At 40.2% G+C, this 23,421-nt stretch overlaps 3 protein-coding genes across 5 annotated transcripts in view; all 3 read right to left on the bottom strand.

The window, feature by feature from the left end:
* Positions 1-1,119: 1,119 nt before the first annotated feature.
* sumo3a (small ubiquitin like modifier 3a) lies at positions 1,120-5,131 on the bottom strand. The gene is made up of 4 exons (XM_058616078.1): positions 4,991-5,131; positions 3,990-4,118; positions 3,802-3,873; positions 1,120-3,648 (listed from the first exon to the last, which is right to left on the bottom strand). The coding sequence occupies exons 1-4, from the start codon at positions 5,009-5,011 to the stop codon at positions 3,586-3,588; spliced, it is 285 nt and encodes a 94-aa protein (XP_058472061.1). The 5' UTR covers positions 5,012-5,131; the 3' UTR covers positions 1,120-3,585.
* Positions 5,132-6,155: 1,024 nt separating this feature from the next.
* pttg1ipa (PTTG1 interacting protein a) lies at positions 6,156-13,025 on the bottom strand. 2 transcript variants are annotated; one of them, XM_058614504.1, is made up of 7 exons: positions 12,757-13,017; positions 12,124-12,176; positions 11,749-11,857; positions 10,804-10,906; positions 8,402-8,467; positions 7,707-7,753; positions 6,156-7,128 (listed from the first exon to the last, which is right to left on the bottom strand). In XM_058614504.1, exons 1-7 carry the CDS (start codon positions 12,857-12,859, stop codon positions 7,091-7,093), a joined length of 519 nt encoding a protein of 172 aa, XP_058470487.1. In that variant the 5' UTR covers positions 12,860-13,017; the 3' UTR covers positions 6,156-7,090. The 2 variants fall into 2 exon arrangements, with proteins under 2 accessions (XP_058470487.1, XP_058470488.1); XM_058614505.1 differs by lacking the exons at positions 6,156-7,128; positions 7,707-7,753; positions 8,402-8,467 and adding an exon at positions 9,229-9,319 and having other exon boundaries at positions 12,757-13,025.
* Positions 13,026-14,773: 1,748 nt separating this feature from the next.
* myo10l1 (myosin X, like 1) overlaps positions 14,774-23,421 on the bottom strand; it is a 40,256-nt gene continuing 31,608 nt past the window's right edge. For both annotated transcript variants that reach the window (XM_058615333.1, XM_058615332.1), the window contains exons 34-43: positions 22,279-22,399; positions 21,611-21,762; positions 20,938-21,086; positions 20,638-20,845; positions 19,548-19,684; positions 19,244-19,367; positions 18,671-19,024; positions 17,971-18,144; positions 17,679-17,870; positions 14,774-17,357 (exon numbers count right to left, since the gene is read on the bottom strand). In XM_058615333.1, the coding sequence (XP_058471316.1) occupies positions 17,253-17,357; positions 17,679-17,870; positions 17,971-18,144; positions 18,671-19,024; positions 19,244-19,367; positions 19,548-19,684; positions 20,638-20,845; positions 20,938-21,086; positions 21,611-21,762; positions 22,279-22,399 (1,716 nt within the window). In that variant the 3' untranslated portion in view covers positions 14,774-17,252. The remainder of the gene's footprint in view (positions 17,358-17,678; positions 17,871-17,970; positions 18,145-18,670; positions 19,025-19,243; positions 19,368-19,547; positions 19,685-20,637; positions 20,846-20,937; positions 21,087-21,610; positions 21,763-22,278; positions 22,400-23,421) is intronic.

Genomic DNA, 23,421 nt, shown 5'->3' on the forward strand with positions numbered 1-23,421 from the left:
CACAAACGCCTCTGATGACACAGACCTGCCAGAGGGTTGAGCTGCTCCACTGCCTTGGCCAAAAAGTGTTTGCAAGTAATAGCATAAATAATAGTTTATGTATTTATATTAATCTCCTTTTAGTCGGTTTGAGTAAAGCGCATGAAAATTGATCTTTAAATTTAGCTTGTAAGGATGACAGCTGAGCCATAATTGTCAATGTTCACACACAAAAGTTATTAGTCCAAACAAGTATTTCACCTTGTTTTCATGGTTACTAGGCACTCCATAAATAATTACACTGTGTTTAGTGAAACAGTTGCATATCAGAATCCTCTCATCCACCAAACCAGTACATTTACAGGACAAATGCACGTGTTGACTCGTCTTCTCACATTAAGATCACAGATTGCACCTTAAGGTCCCAATATAAGATGGCAGCTCAGTCCTGCCCTTCCTTTTCTCTATCCAGTCATCAGTTGTTCTTCTTCCTTCCAGGCATGAAAGTGAGCGGGTGTGAGTGTATCCTGTTTACTTCCAGATATGGAGCTGATATTGATGTTTCCACTCCTGCACACGAATTTCCTTATTCCTTATTCCTGCTCACTTGTTCTGCATGCGACCGTTTATCAGATCTAGTGTTTTTTCCTCTACGACCTCGGGTGATAGAGAAAACCCTACGTAACAGGGTTTTAAAATAATCACAAATCTTCTTCCAAATACATTCGAGTTTTAGAGCAACCAGTTCTATTTGATCATGCTTCGGTTCTTGTGCAACTATTTTATTATTGTATCCCTTTTGTCCATTTCTGTATATGCATGTTTCATGTTGGATTAAATCAAAATCTAATCAAAGTTTTGAACACCAAACAAGAGGCCTGACAGCCTGACTTTATCATGGTTCAGTGGCACCACCTAGCTGTAGTTACACTACATCAGTGCTTGTGATCAGAAACAGAACAATGTTGCATAAGGAGATATACAGCAATAATCAATAAATATAAGGTTACATTATAAACAAGCTTAGGCATTTGTTAACTATTTGCTTTCCACATATATAAGTAACTCTGTATAATCTTAACCTCGCTTCACATCACAGCTTCACATCCGAATAAGACAATAAAAGATTGTGACAACAAATCTGAGTACCAAACTATATTTATTGTATACAGTAGTAAAAGACCACAAATAATGTACAAATCAGTAGAGAAACAAATAACATGACAACAACCTGGACCCAGTTCTTTGTACATTGAGTGTTGCCCCTAAACGTCAGCCAGCTCAAACAAATGTTTGTCCAGCTAACCTGGTTCTTCAGAGGCAAGTAGAAGCAGATAAGTTTGTCTTGGGGACTGTGCTCTTATTTTGTGACCGGAGAACTGAAACCATGATTTGTTACTTGTGATTGGCTTGTGCGGAGGCTGTGTATTCATTTAAAAAAAAGAAAAAAAGAAAAGGGGATTGGGTACTGGCACTATACAGCTGTAGATTTCACTTATATAATCTGTTTGGATGCTCTTAGTGTGGCTGAACTATAAGAAATGACAGGATATGGGAAATTCACACACCCAGTTACACCTCAAAAACTGCTGCCTTAAGACAACTATTTAATCCACAGTACTACAAATGTCAACATAACATTGGTTCACAAAATCCCAAAATGAAAACGGCCCTTTGCTCTGTACTGTATATAGCTACTGAAAGGTTCTATGTGTAGGATTTAGTGTCATCCATAGACGAGGAGGCAGACTGCAGTCAGATGAATACCCCTCACTGTGCCAATCGCGTGGCCTTGAGGAAACATTAAAATCATAAAAGGCTCACCCCAGAGCCAGTTTGTTTTGTCCTTTCGGGAGAAACATGTCAGTGCATCATGGTGGACTGCGTGGAGGAGGAGCCACAGGTGGAGTAGAAGCACATCATTCAGTTTAAGGTAAGAAAACATGATCCATATTTTAATTATATGCCAGTAATGACTATTACAATGTTAAATTGCCAGATAACCATAAATCCCACACAAAGGAATTTAAAACCTCATCGGTTGTGATGCTCAACGTTGCCTGTGAAGAACACTGCAGCCTCATGAGACAAAAATGAACCAATAAAATCAAATCAGTTAACTTAACATGTGGTAATGACCCAACTCGTCCTTAAGAAGCTTGGACTTTTGCAGGTTCTGAGCTTCAGCTTTAGGATTGAATAACCCAGACTCAACAAATCTAACCAACTTTTATATCCATGTACAAAGAACGGGGCCCTGTTCTTACTGAACACTTATCTCCCAAACTCCCGTCAGTTGACCTCCGTGCCCTTTTCAATATGCAACCGACCGCATGCATCCTTCTCCTAACCGCAAAATGTTGCAGACATTCATCACCACTTCAGACATCTTTACCGTTTTCAAAACTGCAGTTAGTTTTTTTTTTTCTTTTTAAACAATCGACCTGCAACTTCTGTCTTGTGCAAACCAGAAATCATCTCAATAGCTGACAATGCCGATCACAGGTTTTTCAAAAAACACTGACTTTTGTTAGATATCCCTGCTCAGACTGGAGGCAAATCCCCTTCAAAGCACATGTAGAGTCAGTTCTCCCATCAGGATACATTTGCAAGGAAGATACAGAGATGAGACGGCCAACCCCAGAAGCATTATGCAGACAATTGTCTGGTCGACTGAGTAATAGTCTGTACCTCAGATATGGCCGATGAATCTGTCTAAAGTAGTAGCAGTCAAAGAAACAGCGAATGACATTAACGAAATACAAATTCCCTTAAAATATGACAGTTTTAGCTTCGCAGTTTGCTTTTAGAGTAATCCGATTACAGCAAATATGAAACAGATGTTCTGTCTTTGGAGTATTGGTCCAAGCATCGCAACTTTTATCCAACATCCAACCTGAAAACGTTTGTACAGAGGAAAAGCAAAAATAACCAACAAGCCCCTGGTTAATTCTTAAAAGAAAAAAAAAAATTTGAAAAACATTGCGGAACTCTTTAGCAAAAGCACCTAAAAAGGCAAAGACCATTAAAATACATTTTATGACAAAAGCAGGAGTCAACATTCAGACAAAAAACAAAACACAATAGCGTGAAGTGAAATGGAAGCTGGGTGTGTCGTAAGTTCAGATAGTGCCTCCACTTCAACAAAAAAAAATTTCATGCCCATCGAGTGCGACCCCTGGACATAACGCACAGAGCCGCATGTTCGACCCCGCCAGATGAAAACCAAACTACTGGGTACAAAGTTCTCACTGGAGAGTGAACGAGCAGCACTGACAAAGCAGGCACAGCTGTGGCGAGCTGTGGTCCAATCAAAGCCTGTACTGCCAGATGGAAAATGTTGTCCTGAATGGCCAGCAGAGAGAAAATGTTGACACGCACAAAAAGTTCAGTTTGGGCTGAGACAGTACATAAACAGCTGAGGAGCCCCTCCCACATACACCTGACGAAAAACCATGACAGACATCGTGAAATAATGATAATAATAATAATAATAATAATAATAACAATAATAATAATTATAGGCTGAGAGGAGCAATGAGGAGGGGAAGGACAGTGAAAGTGGCTAGGGGCGTGGTCTGAGGGTGGCCGCCATTGATGGAGGATTTAGCAGAGCCCACCCGTCTGCTGCTGGAAAACATCTATGGTGTCTTCATCTTCCATCTCCAGCTGAGGGGAGAAGAGGGACAGAGGTTCCAGTTAACGGATACAAATGATACGCTAAACAGGTAAAAAGATGGTGGGTTAAAAGTCCAAATTCTTCACCGATTTAAAGAGAATATTAATGATGATGATGATGATGATTTGAACATAATAACTTACTTGTGCAGGTGTGTCCGTCTCATTGATAGGCTGGCCATCAAACCTGAACCTGATCTGCCTTATTGAGAGACCCTGCAGGACAACACATACATGAGGGACAGCACAGTGAAAATGCATGGACGGCAAAAGGCTGAGTGGCTCATTACAGCAAACCCATTAAAGTAATAGTATTAGGGCTTTGGGCTCACCTGTCGTTCACAGTATGCCTTCATTAGTTTGCTGAGTGGTGTGTGCCTTTTGATTTTGAACTGGACCACTGATCCATCTTGCCCTGCAACCTTGAGGTTGATGTGGTCATTCTCAGTCTTGACTCCCTCCTGCAGAGACAAAAAACAGGAAATAAACGGGCGGCTTAACCAAGAGAAAGACAGAAACATCAAACATTTAGTCAGAGATTCACACTGAACTCACTGCTTCAAAACAGTCGACAGACTACAGGCTATAACCCAGCCTGCTGCTTTAAACTCACTTCACAATAAAAGACGCGTCACGGTGCGACCACGCTGCGTGGCGACGGGGAAATACAATGAGTTAAAGCGAGTTTAGCTAAAAGAAACTTAGGCGAAGGATTACAACGTGTTGCTCGTCGGTTAATAGTCACAGACGCTAACGTTAGCATGGTTAGCTCCAGGCTAGTATTCGGCACTTTAGCCCTTCAGAACCCATACGGACTTGAGCTGCCAGCTAACGCTGCCGGCTAAAGCTGCTGCTAACAGCATTGCTTTGTATTGTTGTGACCGAGGGCGTCAAGATACACTTAATAAAACTGCAGAAATAAAACACTCAGAAGTGGACAGGGTTTTTAATCAGTGCGTCACCCTCCATTAGCGCCTCTTTGTAGCTGCTGCAGTTGCGGCATTTGCTGCGTTGCGGACATAACGTGGTCCTGTTTCGACAAAGAAAAAAATCCGCAAATGACAATCATGTTGTAATGGACATTTCGGCACACAATCTTCGAGACCCGCTATTGTTGCACAAAACCTCGCCAGTTTACATGCGTGAGTGGTGTTAGCTTGGCTAGATGTAAGCGTCAGTGTGCGGGAGCTCATTCATTTGCGAAACAAACACTGCGCCGATTTAGAGAAACGTGCAAACCAGGCCATTTTAGATTGCACATCTGAGCAAAGGTTTCGCTGCTCGGCTAAGCCATCAGTGCACATTTACAGCTCGTTAAGAGTAAATCTCTTACCTTTGGCTTTTCCTCTGACATCTCGGCAAAATGTATTGTGTCGGTTTCCGTAATAATCGGTTAATTGGGTTTTATTTGTCTCTCTGCCGCCTTCTGTCCTCTCGTCTCCTCCACTGACGTGAACGCGCATAGAACCGCTGTTGCAAATACATAATTGGATCAGCGTGGCCCACGTGACTTCCAAATCGCGGGAGCGCGGACGCGGGAGCGCGCACCAATGTAAAACACTCGAGCACGCGGACGGAAGGTAGACATAATTATTGCTGACTTCTGATTCCAAAAAACGAAAGGTTTTGTTTTACAGCAGCACTTTAAATGACACACACACAATAATAGGTTATAGTAAAATGGAAAAAGTGCAATTGAATTGAAAATTTAGAGACACTCATGACACAAAATATAAAAGGTAAAAACAAAATACTTGTCAGGTAAATACACAATAAAGGTCTGGTGCCACTGACATAATCATCAGTCCAAACTCTTTTGCTAAGCCAAAAACAAGACTTTATAGCTTTGAAGTAGGGGCCTGCTCCATGAGGGCTCATTAGTAGGATTGGTATAGAATTGGTGTCGAGAATGAAATCCAGCTTCACATTGGCCGTCTTTACACTTGGCATTAAAAAGGATTCGGATTGCAATAGGACAGATTGCAATCTGATTTTCATTTGTTTGACAAACGGCTACTACAATGTATGTATATTGTATTGTATGTTGCAGCTAAAAATCCATCACCCACCCCGTCTGCAAATGTAGGAAAACCTATGGTAGCCTTCAGTTATCACTGAAACCCAAGGTGTTTGCCAATTAAAAACATGGTGGTCCAACATGATGGCCTTTTGTATAGAAGACCCACTCCCGATGTAAATATAAAGGGCTCATTCTGTGGTAATGAAAAGAACAAGTCATTCATTCAACCCCAATATCAGCATTATTGTTTTATCTCCCTCTTTTGCCAAATGGACAAATGTCACCTTAAACTTACACACTAGACCGTTAAATTCACATTTGATTGTAAAATCTTATACTTCCAGCAGAAAACGCAACAGATAGATCTGGTTTCTGGTTTCTAATCATAAGACAGTGCTGCAGGACGTAGAGCTGCGATTACGACAGAGAGAAGGAGAAGCAGCACTTGCAACGGGGGACTTCATTGAAACACATGATATTATATATAAATGTTTATTAATAGAAGGAGCCATTTGTGTTTTCACAGAACACAGATGTACGTTTTGTACAAGCACATTCACATTCAACATATGTTAATGTTAGCTTTTCACTGGAGAGTGCAAAGGCAAAGATTTCATTTTGACGTCACTGAATGATTTTCTGAGCGTAATATTTAAAAGAAATGTTATGAGTGAATACAGCTTTAACACAACGAAAAAGGGCTGCAACGATTATTCAATTCATCGATTATTAATAGATTCTAAATTAATCTTCAACTATTGAGTGATTTTTCAATAATTAAAACAAGCTTTCTGATTTTTCAGCTTGGTAAATGTGAATATTTTCTGGTTTCTTTGCCCTATATAACAAATAAATCATTAAAACTGAATCATTTTGGTTTGTGGACAAAACGAGGCATTCGAGAATCATCATCACGCCCAGGTTTGATCAACATTGTCTGACATTTTACGGGCTAAACAAGTACTCAATTAATCAAGAAAATAATCGTTAGTTGCAGCCCTACAATGAAAGCAGCGTCCAACACCAATTACAAAAATAGATCATTTCTATGTCAACATCAGCCTGACAGATCCTCTGAAAATGTGCAACAGGATTGCATACATAAAAAGGAAAGAATTTTTAAGCAGAGACACAGGATTCGTTCCACAGTGAATTTCAACCTCATAAATAGTATGACTTACAACAGGAGCCACACAATGAGACTGCTGCTGTTTTTCACAGCCTATTCCATCACTACATGAAACTCCTGTTCACATCAAAACAGTCTATACAAAACTACCGTCACGTTTCTGACATTTAGTTAATTATAGTTTACATTTATTCCCAGATCATGTCATTGTTTGTGTCTTCACCCACAACAAAATGGACAGTGTGTGATGTGAGACAGTCTGGAGGTTTGTGTTCGTCTGACACTCAGGCAAATTTGGAGTATGGGTTTTGTCCACTGAGACCTGGAGAAACAATAAGCATGAAGCATTAATGTCAACATGTTGAAATATGAGTATTTCTTTTGCTGAGAGTAAGTGAGTTAAACATGAGCAACAGCTAATGTAGCTGTTAGCAGAAATGTTAGCATCGACTTGGTTATGTCGCTAACTATTGGAGCGAACTATTAGCGAACCAAAAATGTTTCATAAAGAAAATGGGAAAACAAAACTACTACTAGTAAATGAGCTAAAAATATATATATATTTTTAAAAAAAAGAAGAACATAAGCTAGAAAACAAAGCATGTAACATAATTATTATAATTAAAAAGACATAAAGACAACTTACAAGAGGTGGAAATAATGAAGCCAACATTTTTCAAGGTCAAAATAAAACGTGTTCAAAATAATACTATGCTTAATTATCTTTCTTTTACACTGAAGAAACGGTTTTTAATTCATTTTCTCACTAAAAGCAGCGAGTTAAACACAAATGTTCTTTTTCAAATGAAATACTTTATATTTGCACTGTTTAAAAATGCATTTGTAAAACAAGAGAGAGAGAGAGAGAAAGATTAAAAAAAGGAGACTGGAAGAGCTCACCATATTTTTTCCTGATTTCGTCATGTCTTTCTTTCATCTCTGCCCTCCTGTAGAGACAAAACATTCCCTAATGAACCATGAACTGACAAGGGCTATTTTTATTTTAGACTCTCAAACACTCCCTGAAGTCACAGGGCCACAAACCAGTCTGTGCTGATAAACGAATGACGTGTGCATTTTTTACGTGCTTCAAAGTATGGAATTTAAACATCTACAGTAAAAGAAAGCAACAACGTGGGGAGAATGGTAAAATGTACTTGAATGAAGATGTACAGTATACTATATACACTGTATGCCAATACATCAGGTTTGTGTGTACTGCAATGGTAGATATAAACAAATAAAAATCACTGCTAAACCACAAAGTAAACTCAATTTAAGCATGAACTTTATTGGCATAAAAAGGCTGCGGCCAATTTTGACCAAACTAATTTGCAACATTACAGCAAACAAGCAATGAATTATGCAAATATGTGGGGAAAATATTTAAAGCCTCATGTCGAGCAATTAAAAAATTGGTATAAATACTATAATATTTATATACTAACATATTTTTTTAGTTTACTAATTTAATGAAACAACTTAAGACATTAGTAACCATTTAGAAATGTGCAACATTTCACCTTTAGCACAGTAAAGCTAGTGGTGAAATGTAAAAATAGATGTGCCAGTATGTAGAAAACAATATTCCTCACCTTTCTTCCTGCTTGGTTTTTGTCTTGTTAGTTTGCCTCTCCATTTTAGACTCAAACCTATTGGATCTGACACACAAAAACAAGTTCAGATTACAGATTGTTAGGTCATAAAAAAAAAGAAAATGAGTACACTTGGCTTACAGCCAACAGTAAAATGGGTCATTTTCCAGCCAATAAATGCACACTTAATATTATATTAAGAGTCCACAAAGGAAAAACCTTCAGAAAGCTGCATGAGTGACTGTCAAAGGTAAGAAATGGAACTCTAAACTGTTGAATACCACAGACTAAACTATCCCAAAATCACCATGGAGGCACCTTTGTCTCATTTGACAAACAACTTCACAAACAGACTTTAAAGAAAGTCAGTATTTTATACATTTGTGTCCAAATTTGTTCATGTTCAAATGTCACATTTTATGTAAACAGTGTAGGCAGTCAATCAGATCTTTTTTTTAATTCTGAAATGTCTTATGTGGTCAGTGTGAACAGCAAAAGTCACATGAAGCCCAAATCATATTTTTAAACATGTACAGATTGTATCTAGCTTGATTTTTGGCAATCTGGACTCTGGACAGGTGAAAAACATGTGAGATCTGATTTTTCCAAAGCTGATTCAAACCACATACGGAGGTGGTTTCGAATGCGATTGTGATCTGATTTCTACAGATTACTTTCTCATTCTCTCAGATAGTGGGGGGGGGGGGGTAGATGCCATTCTGGTGTATTTTAACAAGTTGTTAGACACATACTTTTACCTACAGAAGCAAAAACAATTGATTCAATAACTAATTCAGAGACAGTTTTTTTAAGCCCACTAACTGCCCAGCACCATTCATCACTCACATCAGCAATGGAACTCTCTCCACTGCCCCTACATGCTGACCCTGCCTCTGACTCTCTCTCAGTCTCAAGCACCTATAGCAAGAGAGATGTAGATGGTTGAGCATTGTTCTTATTGATAACTGAAATAAATTAGCTTTAAAAAGTCAGGAATTTAGCATGAAATAACATCAATAAATAGGTTGTCACACTATAGACCAAAATACTGAAGCACTGGGCATTAAAAGATTTTTAAAACACTAAACTCCCAATAAACTTTTTAGATTGATTCTTTTATTTATATAAAGTCTGTGACATCTGTGCTTCCCCAGGTATTACACTGAATGTGTATCCACCGTGGCATGGAATGTGTCAGCTTCCACTGACTGTGTTGGAACCAGTGGAATATCACATTTGGCCTGTAACTATAAAAATCCATGTGAAAGACTAAACTCTACAATGTCAATATGGACACACGCTGATCGGATCTGATCAACTGCAATTTATAATGTGAACAGTTGGTCAGGAAGATCAGATTCTGATCGGATATGCTTACACATCCAATTTTGGTTGCAGTTTAAACAAGGCCTCAATTCTGATTTGGATCATACTACTGTGACCGGTCTTGGGTTTCGGTCTTCACGCATCCTTGAAAAAAAATCTGATCTGAGTCACTTCAATAGAAAAAAGAAAAATCAGGAACAAGCCCAGATTTTGGCCTACAGTCCTTTGTCAACAAAGCATACTGGGTTCAAGTTTTTTTTTTTAAATCCTGCTTGTATGAGACACTTTTTACCAATACTGTTTTAACAGGTTTTTCCACCAGTGGGAAAGTATTAAACCCCTAGGGCCCGGTCTAATTTTTGGCACACTTGTACCACTAAGCACAAAAAACTTGCTTTTTAAAAGAAAGCTATAAAAAATATTATACATTATTATATTGTACTTTCATTGAACAGATTTTTTTTCACTTACATCTGACCCAATTATTTATATCAAATACTATTTATTTTTTATTTTTAAAGTGTCAGGTTTTTGTCATGAGTGCCACCATGTGTTTAGGCAAAAAAAAAATATATGAAAAACTATGGATTATTTTTCATATACTACATACAAAGTAAATTTAATTTTTTTTGCATATTTTTTCTCCATATGCCAAATATGGCCAAAATGCATGCAATCTGGTGGGGAGTCTTAAAAATGATCAATTCCAAGGCAAAAGTCCAGAAAAAAATTGCAGTTTGAATTAGTTCCAATGGCACATTTTTTGCGCTTAACGGCACAAGTGTAACACTTGTTTGTACACGGAGCTGACCTGGAAATAACAAGATCAAATAAAAATACACAATCTCGCCAGAATAATAAAACACAGCCAAAATTATCAAAAAAAAGAAGAACATATTTTTGTTTTGTTTGGAGCAGGTCTGTGACGTCACAATTCACGCACAGGGCAAAACATCCACTGACGATGGAAACTGTGTTAAATCTCAATGCATCAAGTGCAAGTAATGAGGAGGATGAAGGATTCACCACCATGTTCTTGTCAGTCAAGTTCCAGTGACTGTTCCTTGCACACTTACCCAAAGTTCTCACACTTGCAGCAGCAGAACAAGCAGATGAGGAAGGCGATGATGATGACTCCGCCCACCACTGCCAAGGTGATGATCAAGGCCTGGAAGTTCACTGCAGGTGCAAAACACGACAGAAACACAGTGATTTCATTGATCCTTAGAGCTGTGAGTGTTGACTGTAACCAGTGATTAAAGTATAAAGTAAAGCACAATTTGGTTTTTATGATTAATGATAATAATGTCTTACATGCATCATTAAAGCCCAAAATAAACCTATTTATGTAACCAACATTGATTATCCTTATTTAACTTAACAGTCTGTGTAATTTTCATCATGTTATTGCAACATTGGTTACAGTATATATCATTTTGTATTTATATCTATTTATGTTGTCCTATTTCAGTTGCACATCATTACAAATTAAGTTTATTATATTGTCTCATAGGCTATTAAATATAATAGTTCTGTGCGTTTCACATTATTATATAGAACATATTAAATATCTGATGTCTCGACTACTAAACTGATATATATCTATATATGTATATAAGTAATATGGGTGATTATTTTAATGTGAATTTACATTTTATTTACACCCCTCTTTCTTACCAACAACTTCATAAACTGGTCAGGGCCTACACTGCACACACAGGCTTTTTCCCCACCAGCACACACTAGTGTTTACTTATATGTACAAATATGTATGAATATAATAAATTGATAATCCTCATCATGTCACACTTTTAAAAAAATAAAAATGTGACCACTGTGAGAGAAAGTTCATGAATTATTTTAACTTTGGGAGGAGCAGTCTGCGTTTTAAAACATTTAATTTGGCATTATGGAGTATGTGGATTGCCATAATGTATATATTTATTAATTCTTAAGCCAGGGAATGCATTGTATTGAATGTCCCCAGAGAGTGTGTGTTTGTGTGCATTCTCTTCTCTTACTCCAGCAGAGACCCCAGCGAGCATCATTTAGTGGGCAGAGAGCATGTGGTGGAAGGATGGTCTTCACCGGATACGTTACACATGACTTGGTCTTGATACACCACAAGCACTGTAGAGCAAACACAGCACAACAACACATTGTCGTTATTCAGACAAAAACAATGGACCCTGAGGTATTTAGAGCACTGTGGCAACAGGGACACAAAACAGAAAATGGACGCCTGACAGATCAGTTCCTCCTCAAACCAGTCGAGCAAGTATGACAGTGGAGGAGGAGCCACCTGTTGTCGTTCCTCCACCTGGGACACTTCTCATTTACACACTCACAATGAAACCATGCAAGCAGAAACTAAAGGGTTTCTCGTTTGGACTCACCGTCACATTTTTCAGACATTCCTCACAGTTTGTCCCGTTCTTCGTCTCACACACTGCGGGACACACAGAAGAAGGTTCAGTTAACGCAGCCAAATTAATACACAAAAAGGTGTGCACACAGTCAACATTGCCTCACAAGGAAAAACACAAGTGACTTTGCTGGAAGAGAGATTAGCAGAACCCCCCCCCCACAGAGCAGTAGATGAGGCCTACAGCTTTGTCCCTGCTGTAGTTTGTGTGGCTGCTATTAATCCTCCTGGGACAACTTTCCATGGAGACACAGCACAGCAAACACAGTCGTAGGACTGGTCACGTTATCATCAGCAGACAGCTGGGTTTAGCACGTGCATCTGTGACATGGAGGTGTAACCAAACAGAGTTTGATTGTTGTGTGATCAGTTTGTTTGCAACAACTTCAGCTGCTTTCAGGTCCTGAAAGGGGGAACTGAAAAGAGACTCATTGTTTCACAAACTAAAAAAAACATCACTAATCCATGTTGCTTCATTTAAAGTTCAGCTTTATATAAAAAAAGGAACCCAGCCCTTAACAAACATAGCAGATATAGATCTTCTATCTTCTACAGCTACTGTCAATACCTCAGTAACCACAGATTGTGTGATTTATCCACCTACCATGTTTAGGTGCGGAAGACTGAGCGAAAACTGTCGCCAAACCGAAGAGCAGCAGGACAGCGGGCAGCAAAGTGCGCGAATTCATCATCATCCTCATCATCATCCAACCACTGAGACGAAGAATATTCCACAGATTACTCCCAGGATTTCTTCTTTGAGGAACCACACGGCGCGAAAGACGGAAATGTTCTGGCTGCGCCGGTCGACGGCTGAAACGAGGCGGAGTGAAGTGGCCGACAAGGAACAAAGCGCCAAACCTTGACGCACAAGCATTACGCACCAAAGACAGGGAGAGGAAGGCGTGTGTTTGCGTCCTTGCACGCTCTCTTCATAGCTGTGGGGAAATAAACAAATAGTCACACGTCATTCTCCTCTATGTACAAGTGAATTTACCACGCGTGTGATCAATAAAGTTTATCAAAAAGTAAATTAAATCTCTAAATACTATTCTATTTAACAGCTTTAACATGTCGAACGTCTATTATAAAAGCATGGAATCTTCATATAGGCTTTAAGGGCAAAAAAAATAACCGTCCTTCAACATAACAACCACATATCTTACCTTGTGTTAGTTACAAAATAAATCTGATTTTATGGCCTTGTACGATGGAAACTTTAACTTTTAAAACTACTTTTCTTCCAACAGTAAAATAAGGTTATAGTATATATGCTGTGTGATTGTGAATATGTTTAAATGGACAGTAAGACATGTAATCAGATTAATCTGAAAACTATTTGTTATTCTGTTTGAGGTCATCAGATGTTATTCAGACATCAGCGTTATTGTCCATGTGTGACGAGAATGACGACACTGAAAGTATTGTCATGGAAATATTCAAGTAACAAACCACCATCTCAAAACTCTACAGCACCGCAGAAGATTGCGTCTGTGTGTCAAAAAGAAATTCACAAGCACAACATTCAATAGAGGACAATTTACAATAATTTATTAAAGCATAACTTTGTAAAGCCAGTTACAAATAAAAAAAAAAAGGAACACACACATCTCTCTCTTTCTCTTTTTTTTTAAACAAGCACAACGTTTTACTATGTAATCATGATAATAAGCATAACAGAAGAATGGGCCCCACTCTGGCCGCCTGCGGCTGATCACAGGACCCGTTGTGATGAAGTTGCCCTGCTGTGATCACACACACATTTCTGTAGCAGACGCACTAATCACATGTATGTGACTGAAGGGCAACTTCCTCCTCTCTCAGTGTAATATCAGTGACAGAAAGAAGCGTATAGGTGTAGAATACTGAGAAGACTCAGCTCCAGGTTCCTCTTTAGTTATGGCTTATTGTCGCTCTCCTATAGTTTGGCACTCATCTTAGCCTCAAACTAAAATGACCCCAAGTTCAAACTGGAACCTGGAGGGAGTTCTGCTCATTCTAAATCTACAGGCAGGATCCCAGCGGGCTGCGTGTGTGTGGTCAGGGTCATTAGCACAGTTAAAAACACTGAGGTCATGTCCTTAAAGGAAAGATAATTCTGATCATTCCCCACCAATGTTGAGCTCTTTGGGTGCCTTGGTTTGTGACCATGTCTTGACCAGTGTTTGGTCAGGGATCTGCTTTTCCTTCTTTTCTCTCTTTACCCATAAATCTCTCCACTAAAGGCATAAATATATTTTTGAATCCTTTGAAAACGGCTCGCAGATCATCTCCAGAAATGAAAACATTCCATAGATAATTCATAATAAAAAATAATGTCAATAATACTGTGTGTATTTATTGCTGTTTTGTGAGGATTGGGCCAGCAGGTGTCTGACTCATGACCTCAGTATTTCTAAAAATCCTGGAGTATGCAGACGTAGCACAGACAACTTCACCTGAAGAAGTACACTTAAATACCTGGTGTGAAAAGCAGCAAACCATAACTGTCTCTGACAACAGACCAAAATGCTTTTTGTTATATTGAAATGACTTAACAAACTTAAAAGGTTCTATATGTAAGAAAGCTATCCTGTTAAGACATAAATGTCATCAAAAGAAACCTGTTCAACTGGAATACAAAACAAAATACACTTTCATTTTGCGGGTTGCAAACTGTATTTATGTTTTGGTTTGGGTTTTTGTTTTTGGTATGTGGCACCACCAACGACTACCCACCCAATGACGCAGCTAGTAGCACATCGACAGCTGCTTAAGTATTGATTTGGGACGTAAAAAGCCTCGGTACCCGTCTCAAAAACTTCTCAACCCGGAGGAGAGGAAACACGAGGGTCTGCAGTAGAAAAGTGATCAAATATAGACGCTTGAAGGCGGCGAGGAAGTTAAAGACACAATTAACCAAATAGGTTCAATTGTCATAAAAAAGAAAAGACTATGAGACCCTTATGCGTGTGCGTTAACACTGTGTATTTCTACGTTTGTGATCGTAGTAACCATTTTAAACACTGAAGGTCGCTGTTGTACATATGTTTCATATATAACCTTTAAGATTGATGTAATAATAGGACGATAATGAGGATTGCGGTTTGTAATTTGGCCCGTATTTAACATGTGCTTTGTTTTTTTGCGTTTACACACGAGGGACGCTGGTGTGCCACATTGTCCGGTGATGTTAACAGAGCAGTGACTTCCCTTTCAGTCCAAAACACACAGACACACAACATACTCATGACTCTCTGCATTATCAGTGCACACATGAACCATCTCTGAGTGCATTTCCTCACAGTGTCTTATCTGCTCCTTTTCACTAAAACATCCTGTATATATATATATATATTTATATATTTTTTTTTAACACATCATCGTCCCAAACCCACCTTGCAATACACACGGTACAATTAGAAATAAATAACCCCTTACCCTCCCTTGAAATCCCATGCGTTTCCCTTTAAATCACAAGCACAACACCATTCTTTGCAAACATTAGTGAAGTCACTACACATCGTTTCTGAGGAGTACACTCACGTCCCTTTTTCTTTACCAAATGGTTTTGGATTACACCATAAATACGCTCAAGTACACGCACATTCAGCACTTTGGGGTGGTTAAGATAGTGGGGGGGAGGGGCATACAGTAATAAGAGTAGTAGCAGTAATAAAACGTCACATTGTTGGAGACCCAGACGATCTGGAGCTTACACGCTCTCCTTTAAATCACTGATCTCAGTGAAGAAAAGGTGAGAAAAGGCGACTGAGCAGTCGCCTATACACAAGATGCCATCATGTCTCCATCAGATGCTTCTGAGTGAGTCCCACACGTAACAATAATGATAAATTCATCAAAAAACACTGTAAAAAACATGACCACCATCATTTCCCATTTCCCCGTCTTGTGTTCCTGCTCATTTTCTGTGAGTCACATTAACGGCACAGCCAGTGAATGGTGCACATACAGCATTGGCATCAGATTCACACACAGACAGTGGTTGTCATCAACACCATTCAGTCGCACGTATGTTACACAAGAGGTGTCACATTGCATCATAGTATGGCATCTATATACTGTACAGTGCAGGGGCCACTGTACATTTAATAACTCTCATATTGTGTGATATACAGTACAAAAACAATTCAGTTTCAGTTTACACGTATGTGAATATACATTAGATTTACGCTGTGAGTATTACATGTAGACATATATATATAGGGAGATGTTTTGCATCATACTATTCTGGTTGATATTCTCTTTATAGAGCCTCACGAGGCATTTACCCATGCACATCACCGCCCTTCATGTCAGGCTAAACAAGAGACGAGAGCCTCCGAGGCATAGCCTCTCTTCTTCCTCAGCAATAGTATTGATTTGATATTGTTCAGAAATTTTTAAAGCCTCTTCTTCAGGGTGAATTTTCCTCCCCCGGGCCACACGGTGGCACTGTGGAGTCAGTAAGGGCTTATTTTTTTATCTTAAGCAGCCCCGAAGAAGAATGAGCATCATTTACAGGAAGTCCTTTCTCTCGGTTACAAACGATGCAATTTAGATGATGTTAAAAATAAATAAATAAATAAAGTCACACAGAGAACAACAGAGAGAACAACAGAGAGAGAGAAAGCAAGCAAAGTATTCTAACAGCAAATAAAGATGCAACAGGAAGTGAGGATGCATGAGGTGAGGAAGAAACATAACTGAGAAAATGTGGCTGTCTTCTGTCTGGCAGTGCACCGGGGGGAGGAGAAGGGAGCCACCTTTGGACAGAGTGAGGCGGCTGAGTTGTGCTTGTAGTTTTTTTCCCACAGAGGAAAGCGGAGAGAAGTTTGGAGTGTGCTTCAATACCTACATGCAGGACTACAACAGAGGGGAGGGTGATGTATTTCAAAGGAACGTCATGCTCCTTTTAAAGATGGATCCCTTATCCCAAAAGTGAAACCCCCGGCCAGCCAGAGTGTGGACACACTCGGCCGCCACTCACAATTCACCCTCGGGGATTGGCTGCTTGGTGCGACTGCCTCCATCAAAACCAACCGACCGACCGACACTTGGGGAGGCCACTGCGTCTGTTTGTCTGCGGACAAACTGAGGGCTCTGACCGGCTGCTGAAAATCACCTGGCCCAGGAACTGGAAATGCTGGACACTGACATGATGCTGCAGCGTTTCTTCACCACCATGTTTATGTAGGCCCTCATGATCTTGGTGATCTCTCCGACCTAATGAGTGAATAGTACAATTCAGCTTGTGCTATTCATAAAAGTGTATCTGCATTAATGTGCGCTGGAATACGACACATGACATATGGCCTACAGTAGACCTTATTGTCTTTTGGAAGGATTGACATCAAATAACTTTCATTTATAGTTCACACATAATCGTGACTTTTCAGTTTCAATTACGTGTAGTTTAAAACAACAGCAACTACATTAATAATGGAGTAACAGATCATTTAGTCAAGAAAAATATCAGTACGTACTGGAACATTAGTATAGGCATATTTTACCGGTTGACTCTGAAATTAAGAACTGAACTCTTACCAATGGAGTCTCAAAGAACATCTCCCTCTCATCCACAATGATCTTGTACGTGCAGGGCTGCGAAGCCCCAAAAAAGGTGATGTGCTCGTACTGGAAGGTCTCCAGAGGTTTGGGTTCACCTCGTTTATACACGGAAACGTTCTCGGCGCTCACGCCGAGCCACAGGTCGTGAGGGAAACCGCCCTCTTTACACTGAAGAGAGAGGAGAGTCACAAAGAGTCATATAAAGAAAAAGAACAAATGATGAAATGATGTCGCGCCATCCTCCTCTCTTCCTTCTGTTTCCTCTCACCTCCACGTCAAACAGAGTAGATCCATATCCGGGCCACTCCTTAATGATGCTCATGTATTTCAGCATGGCCTGGTGCTGAGGCATTCCCTGCAGCCGGGTCCACTTCTCCAGAACACTGGTCCGTGTGGCAGACGTCTCCTCCTTCACCCACATCTCCATCTGCTCCTCCTCCACCTGAAATGACACAGGTCAGCCTCCCAATGAAGAATGTTCTGTACTCAATGGTATATTGACATTATATTCAAATAAATTATATATTCAAATAATATATAATATATTCAAATAAAAACAAGGATTAGACCACCTTAACCTTTGTGTGTTTGATTTATCTTCTTATAATTATAATTATCCTCTCCTCTGTACTTGGCACTTTGGATATACGTCTCAGGAATGAGCATTTGTTGTTGTTCGGGGCGTGTGCTTTGAAATTGAACTATTATAGATCCAAAAGGAGAGGCTCTCTCTCTTTTTGACTCCACTAGCTTTGTGTTTACACCAAAATGTAAGTAAATCTGATTTGATATTGGTTTTATTATCTCCACTAAGACAGTTCTGTTTTTGTGTCCTGTCACGGAACAGCCTTGGTACAAGCATTTGTTGGCTTCCATGAAATTAAAGCAATATAAAACTGTAAATTCACTAACAGAGTGTTACACTGTAATTTAAAGTGTCCACGATTGGAAGTAAATGCTCTCCAAACCTTCTGCTTCTTCAGTGACCCAGTCTTGAAGCTCCTCCTCAGGGTTCCATCCAGGAAGCTCGGGGTCTTTCGTCTCTCTATCCCAACGCTGACTCCTCCTGGTCCTCCCACGATGCCCTTCCCGTCTCCCACTCCTCCTGCTCCACCTGCTCCAGCTCCACCTGCGGCCCCCATGCCTGTCTTGGTGGAGTGGAAGATGCGATTGCGGAGACGCCCAATTGGATAAACACTTCCCAGACTCCATCCGGCTCGACCTGCCCCATCGCCGTGGAGATACTGTAGACGTAAAGCCGCCAGGTGCTGCAAGGTCTCCTCCGAGGCCGGAAAGTGACCGCTTATCAGAGACTCATGAGCCTGTGAGAGACAGAGACACTTATTTTTAACACGTGGACTAAATGTCAAGTTAGAACACGTATACATTTGATGAACATTGATGAATTCAATAAAAACAGATTGTAGAAAGTGGGTCAAAACTAACAGCATCATTGGCACAATTATAGTTAATGAAAGTCATGATCTCAGTCTTAGTGACTGTAACAGTAATTATAACCTTCTCTAAATTTACACCCTCACCTGTTCAAACATGAATGCAAACTCCACTCCCTCCTTGGGCATGCTCTCCACATCCAAGAAGCAGTAGAGTTTGAAGTAGAGTTTCCATTCTCCTTCCTCCTCCTCCTCGTCACTGCCTGCCAATCTGCGGAAAATCCCACACACAGAGGCAACAGCCATAAATAGCAAAACATGTCAGTTACAGTGTTGTAGCTGGTTTTCATATATGGACCATGATTAAAAACGCAGGAGCAGGAGCAGATATTTGTGCAACAATTAACCACAAACTGACAGCATAAGACTGGATAGCACAGTATGTGCAAACCTTTCAAACTTGGCCAGGACATCTGCGACAATCACTCTGCTCTCCAAAGCTCGGTCAATGGAGGAGTTGTGTTCAAACAGAGAGAACAGGTTCTTGCTCTCCTCCATGGCCAGGCCTCTGATCAGCTTCTCCACAACCTGAGGCGGCAAGATCAAAACACGGATTAGATTTTTACACTGAAATGTACTGGTGTGATCCTGAACTGGATCTTAAATTACAGCAAAGTAGGAGTTTTGCCAGAAAGTGAGTACTCTACCCACAAGTAGGTAGGTAGGTAGGTAGGTAGGTAGGTAGGTAGGTAGGTAAGTAGTTTAGATTAGATAGATTAGGCCGGTCGGTGGATTAGATAGATTAGGCCGGTCGGTCGATTAGATAGATTAGGTAAATAGGTAGGTAGCTAGGTAGATTAGATAGATTAGGTAAATAGGTAGGTAGGTAGGTACGTAGATTAGATAGATTAGGTAGGTCGGTAGGTAGATTAGATAGATTAGGTAGGTTGGTGGGGTGGTAGGTATTTTAGATTAGTCGATTAGATAGATTAGGTGAATAGGTGAGTAGGTAAGTAGGTCGGTAGGTAGATTAGATAGATAAGGTAGGTCGGTTGGTCGGTTGGTCGGTCGATTTGATAGATACGGTAAGTAGGTAGATAGGTAGATTAGATAGATTAGGTAGGTAGGTCGGTTGGTCAGTAGGTAGATTAGATAGATTAGGTAGGTAGTTCAGTCGGTCAGTCGGTCGGTAGTTAGATTAGGTAGGTCGGTTGGTCGGTCGGTAGGTAAATTAGATAGATTAGGTAGGTCGGTTGGTCGGTCGGTCGATTAGATAGATTCGGTAAATAGTTAGGTAGGTAGATTAGATAGATTAGGTAGGTAGGTCAGTAGGTAGATTAGATAGATTAAGTAGGTAGGTCGGTCATTCGGTCGGTAGGTAGATTAGGTAGGTCGGTTGGTTGGTCGGTAGGTAAATTAGATAGATTAGGTAGGTTGGTCGGTCGATAGGTCAGTAGATAGACATTAAAAGTGGACACCACCGAGTGCTACATAAACAAAGACAGAGTAAAATGTGTTCATGTCAGTGTGTGTATGTGCACCTCTCCAGCTGTGGTGTGCGAATTGATGGAGATCTTGCAGGAACCTCCTCCGTGGCAGTAGACAGTGGTGCTCATCTCCTGTCTCACCAGCAGGGCAGCAATCTCCTCCTGAGAGGGGACAAACTCTCGAGTCTTGGTCTTCTTCAGAGACTCTCCAATGAAAGTAGCATAACGCTCAATTTCCGTGCCGGAGTAACGCTCACGAACCCTGAGTGAGACCAAACACACACACACACATTTATCAGACATTTATTCAGCTCGTGATTTGATCCCAGACACAGGTCGTAATCACACACTGACCTTTTCAGGTGGAAGCGGAGGTATCTGAGGATGACTCGACTGGGCAGGAAGGTGCAGCTCATGCAGGTGAGCAGGTGCCAGTGTGCCCGATTGGCTGGGATGTTGGGCTGAGGCACGTGATTGGTCTGTTTGATCACCTGACAATAAACCTTAACAAAGAAGAACATACAAGACTGATTCAAGAAAACAGAAAAAAGCACTGCAGAATATGACAAATTAGTCAATTCATAAATACTGTCAGTGTAGGTCTGCTTCATTCTTAAATGTTGGCTTTTGTCCATAGAGATTACCCACTTAAAAATATGATTCATTCCCAAAGGTTCCACTGGTTTCATTCATTTCTCTTTCCAACAATATTATGCCCTTTTCCACCTCTTCTGATATCCAAGAATTGCTTGCAAGCAGACATAAAAAAGGGGATACTGACATCTGTTGGCCAATTGCTGTAGTGGCATTTATGTGCCTTGAATTTTGTTGCATTGCCACAGGGAATTGAGTTTTACCTTTAACACAATCTTGAGAAATTCCAGTTTTGTACTTACTGTTAATGTGAAGTGATATATAAATAATATGCAGACTTGTAAAGTATGTAAACTTTCTCATTCGGCACTCTGCATCTCTGCTCCTCTTTCCTGCCATTAACCCAAACTTTTGACTTGAAATATGAATGTACCTCATCCCTGAGAGGACGCAGGTCCTGGCAGGTTTGCAGGATGCCCTGAATGATGGGCACCGGGTCTGCCAGAGTCTCCATCTCCTGCAGGGAGTTGAACACTCGCACCGCCTCGTCCTGCAGACTGGCGTAGCCCTGCCGCCTTTGTACTGCTGTGAGAAAGACAAACAGGGAGACAGAAAATCAGACAATGGAACCTAAAACTATAATCTGTTTAACTGTGGACTATTTAAGTCATCCAATATAGCAAATAGGACTGAACGATTTTGAATAAATGTAAAATTGCAATTGACGAGGAAACAGTCATTTTTACTGTTATTGTTCTCATTTTCATTTGAAAGACATATGTAAAATGATTTACTGTGTGATATGTGTGCAGATCTGGGAGAAACAAAGATGTTCTCTTCAGTCTGTAGAATAAGACGTGCATAGATCAAGACAATAATTCATCTAAAATGATATTTTGACACACAATTTGGCTTTAGCAAATGTTGTGCATCCTGTGATTTGAAAATTGCAGTAGGCTGTAATGTGATTTTTATAAAAGTTTGATTAATTGCTCAGCCCTAATAGAAAATGAAAATTAACAGGTAAACTCAGTAGAATAGAATAGAATAGAATAGAATAGAATATGACTTTATTAATAGCAGAGTTAGAGGTCTACTTACAGGTCATGACCTCTCCGTACGGCAGCGGCAGCAGAGGAGAGTGCAGAGGATGCTGAGTGTATCTCAGGATGGGGTTTCTCCTGTACATCTGCTCCACTATGTCCGGGTTCACGCTGTTTTCCTGAGTGAAGATGACACGTCTGTTGAAGCTTTTTCAATGTTCTCTGACTGTTGTCGCGTATGTGATTAGAGCTCGGCATCAAACTTCAATACTTTTGTGGTAGCAACTGTGTATTGAACTTCCTCAGTGTCTTCCAGTTTACCTAATGAAGTCAATCAGGAAGTAAGAATATACTGAGCAACCACCAGGAGGCGACTACGCTGGTTGCAAAGAAGTATGTTCGTATGGAAGTGTATGGAAAAATAATCCTATCCTTCTCACTTCAGTTATAACATCAGAAAACATGTTCCTGAGGAGTTAACGTCTCAGTCGCTAATTTCGGGGTTTTCCTCAACAGCACATGATGCCAGTTTTGTAAATTAAGTTCCCATTTTGAAGGAAATAGACGATAAATACTGCACATAAACCGCAGTTCAACCGGTTGCCACTTTGTTGTCGTTCCGTATCAAATTTACCTCAGGAGTTAATCTCTGAGCTCTAACAGTGAGCACGATTGGCTGTCTTACGGCGTCCAGGATGTAATTACAACGGACGAAGCTGATGGGGGATTAACGCGTGTGTGTAAGAGTGTGTGAGCGTGTCTGGGATGTGATCTGAGAAGATCTAGAGAAGCTGGGACTTGTTTAATGAATGAAAGGTATGTTTAGAAGATCTAAAGTTCACAAAGCAAATGTAAGAGCAGAGAGTCGCTGCTTGTTGAGCTGAAGACGACGACCAAAACAGTTCAAACCCAACAATTTAACCATAATCTGCAATGTATTTGATTAAATTGGTATGGAAAAAGGTATCATTCAAGAATTGGTATCTAATGGCGCTTTTACACTAGCGTGTCATGCGTTGCCTCGCCTCAGCACGGCACAGCACAGTTATTTTGCTTTTCCATTAGTGATAGTACTGGTACTTTTTTTTTTAGTACATGCTCTGATGAGGTTCCATGCGCACTGAGCTGATACTATGCTATGACGTCGTCAGACGACTGCCGGCCACTGATTGGTCAGAGAGTGTCGTCACAGGAAGAGTCA

The sequence above is a fragment of the Solea solea genome, chromosome 18, assembly GCF_958295425.1.
Source record: "Solea solea chromosome 18, fSolSol10.1, whole genome shotgun sequence".
NCBI classification, from domain to species: domain Eukaryota; kingdom Metazoa; phylum Chordata; class Actinopteri; order Pleuronectiformes; family Soleidae; genus Solea; species Solea solea.

What these genes read in the sequence shown, in the direction of transcription:
- sumo3a (XM_058616078.1), bottom strand. Translation starts at nt 5,011, where the DNA reads ATGTCAGAGGAAAAGCCAAAG. An exon ending in TGTCAGAGGAAAAGCCAAAG is followed by an intron (nt 4,119 to 4,990) that starts GTAAGAGATTTA and finishes TTGTCTCTGCAG; the next exon opens with GAGGGAGTCAAGACTGAGAA. An exon ending in AGGCATACTGTGAACGACAG is followed by an intron (nt 3,874 to 3,989) that starts GTGAGCCCAAAG and finishes GTTGTCCTGCAG; the next exon opens with GGTCTCTCAATAAGGCAGAT.
- pttg1ipa (XM_058614504.1), bottom strand. Translation starts at nt 12,859, where the DNA reads ATGATGATGAGGATGATGATGAATTCGCGCACTTTGCTGCCCGCTGTC. An exon ending in GTCTTCCGCACCTAAACATG is followed by an intron (nt 12,177 to 12,756) that starts GTAGGTGGATAA and finishes TGTGTCCCGCAG; the next exon opens with TGTGTGAGACGAAGAACGGG. An exon ending in AATGTCTGAAAAATGTGACG is followed by an intron (nt 11,858 to 12,123) that starts GTGAGTCCAAAC and finishes TTTGCTCTACAG; the next exon opens with TGCTTGTGGTGTATCAAGAC.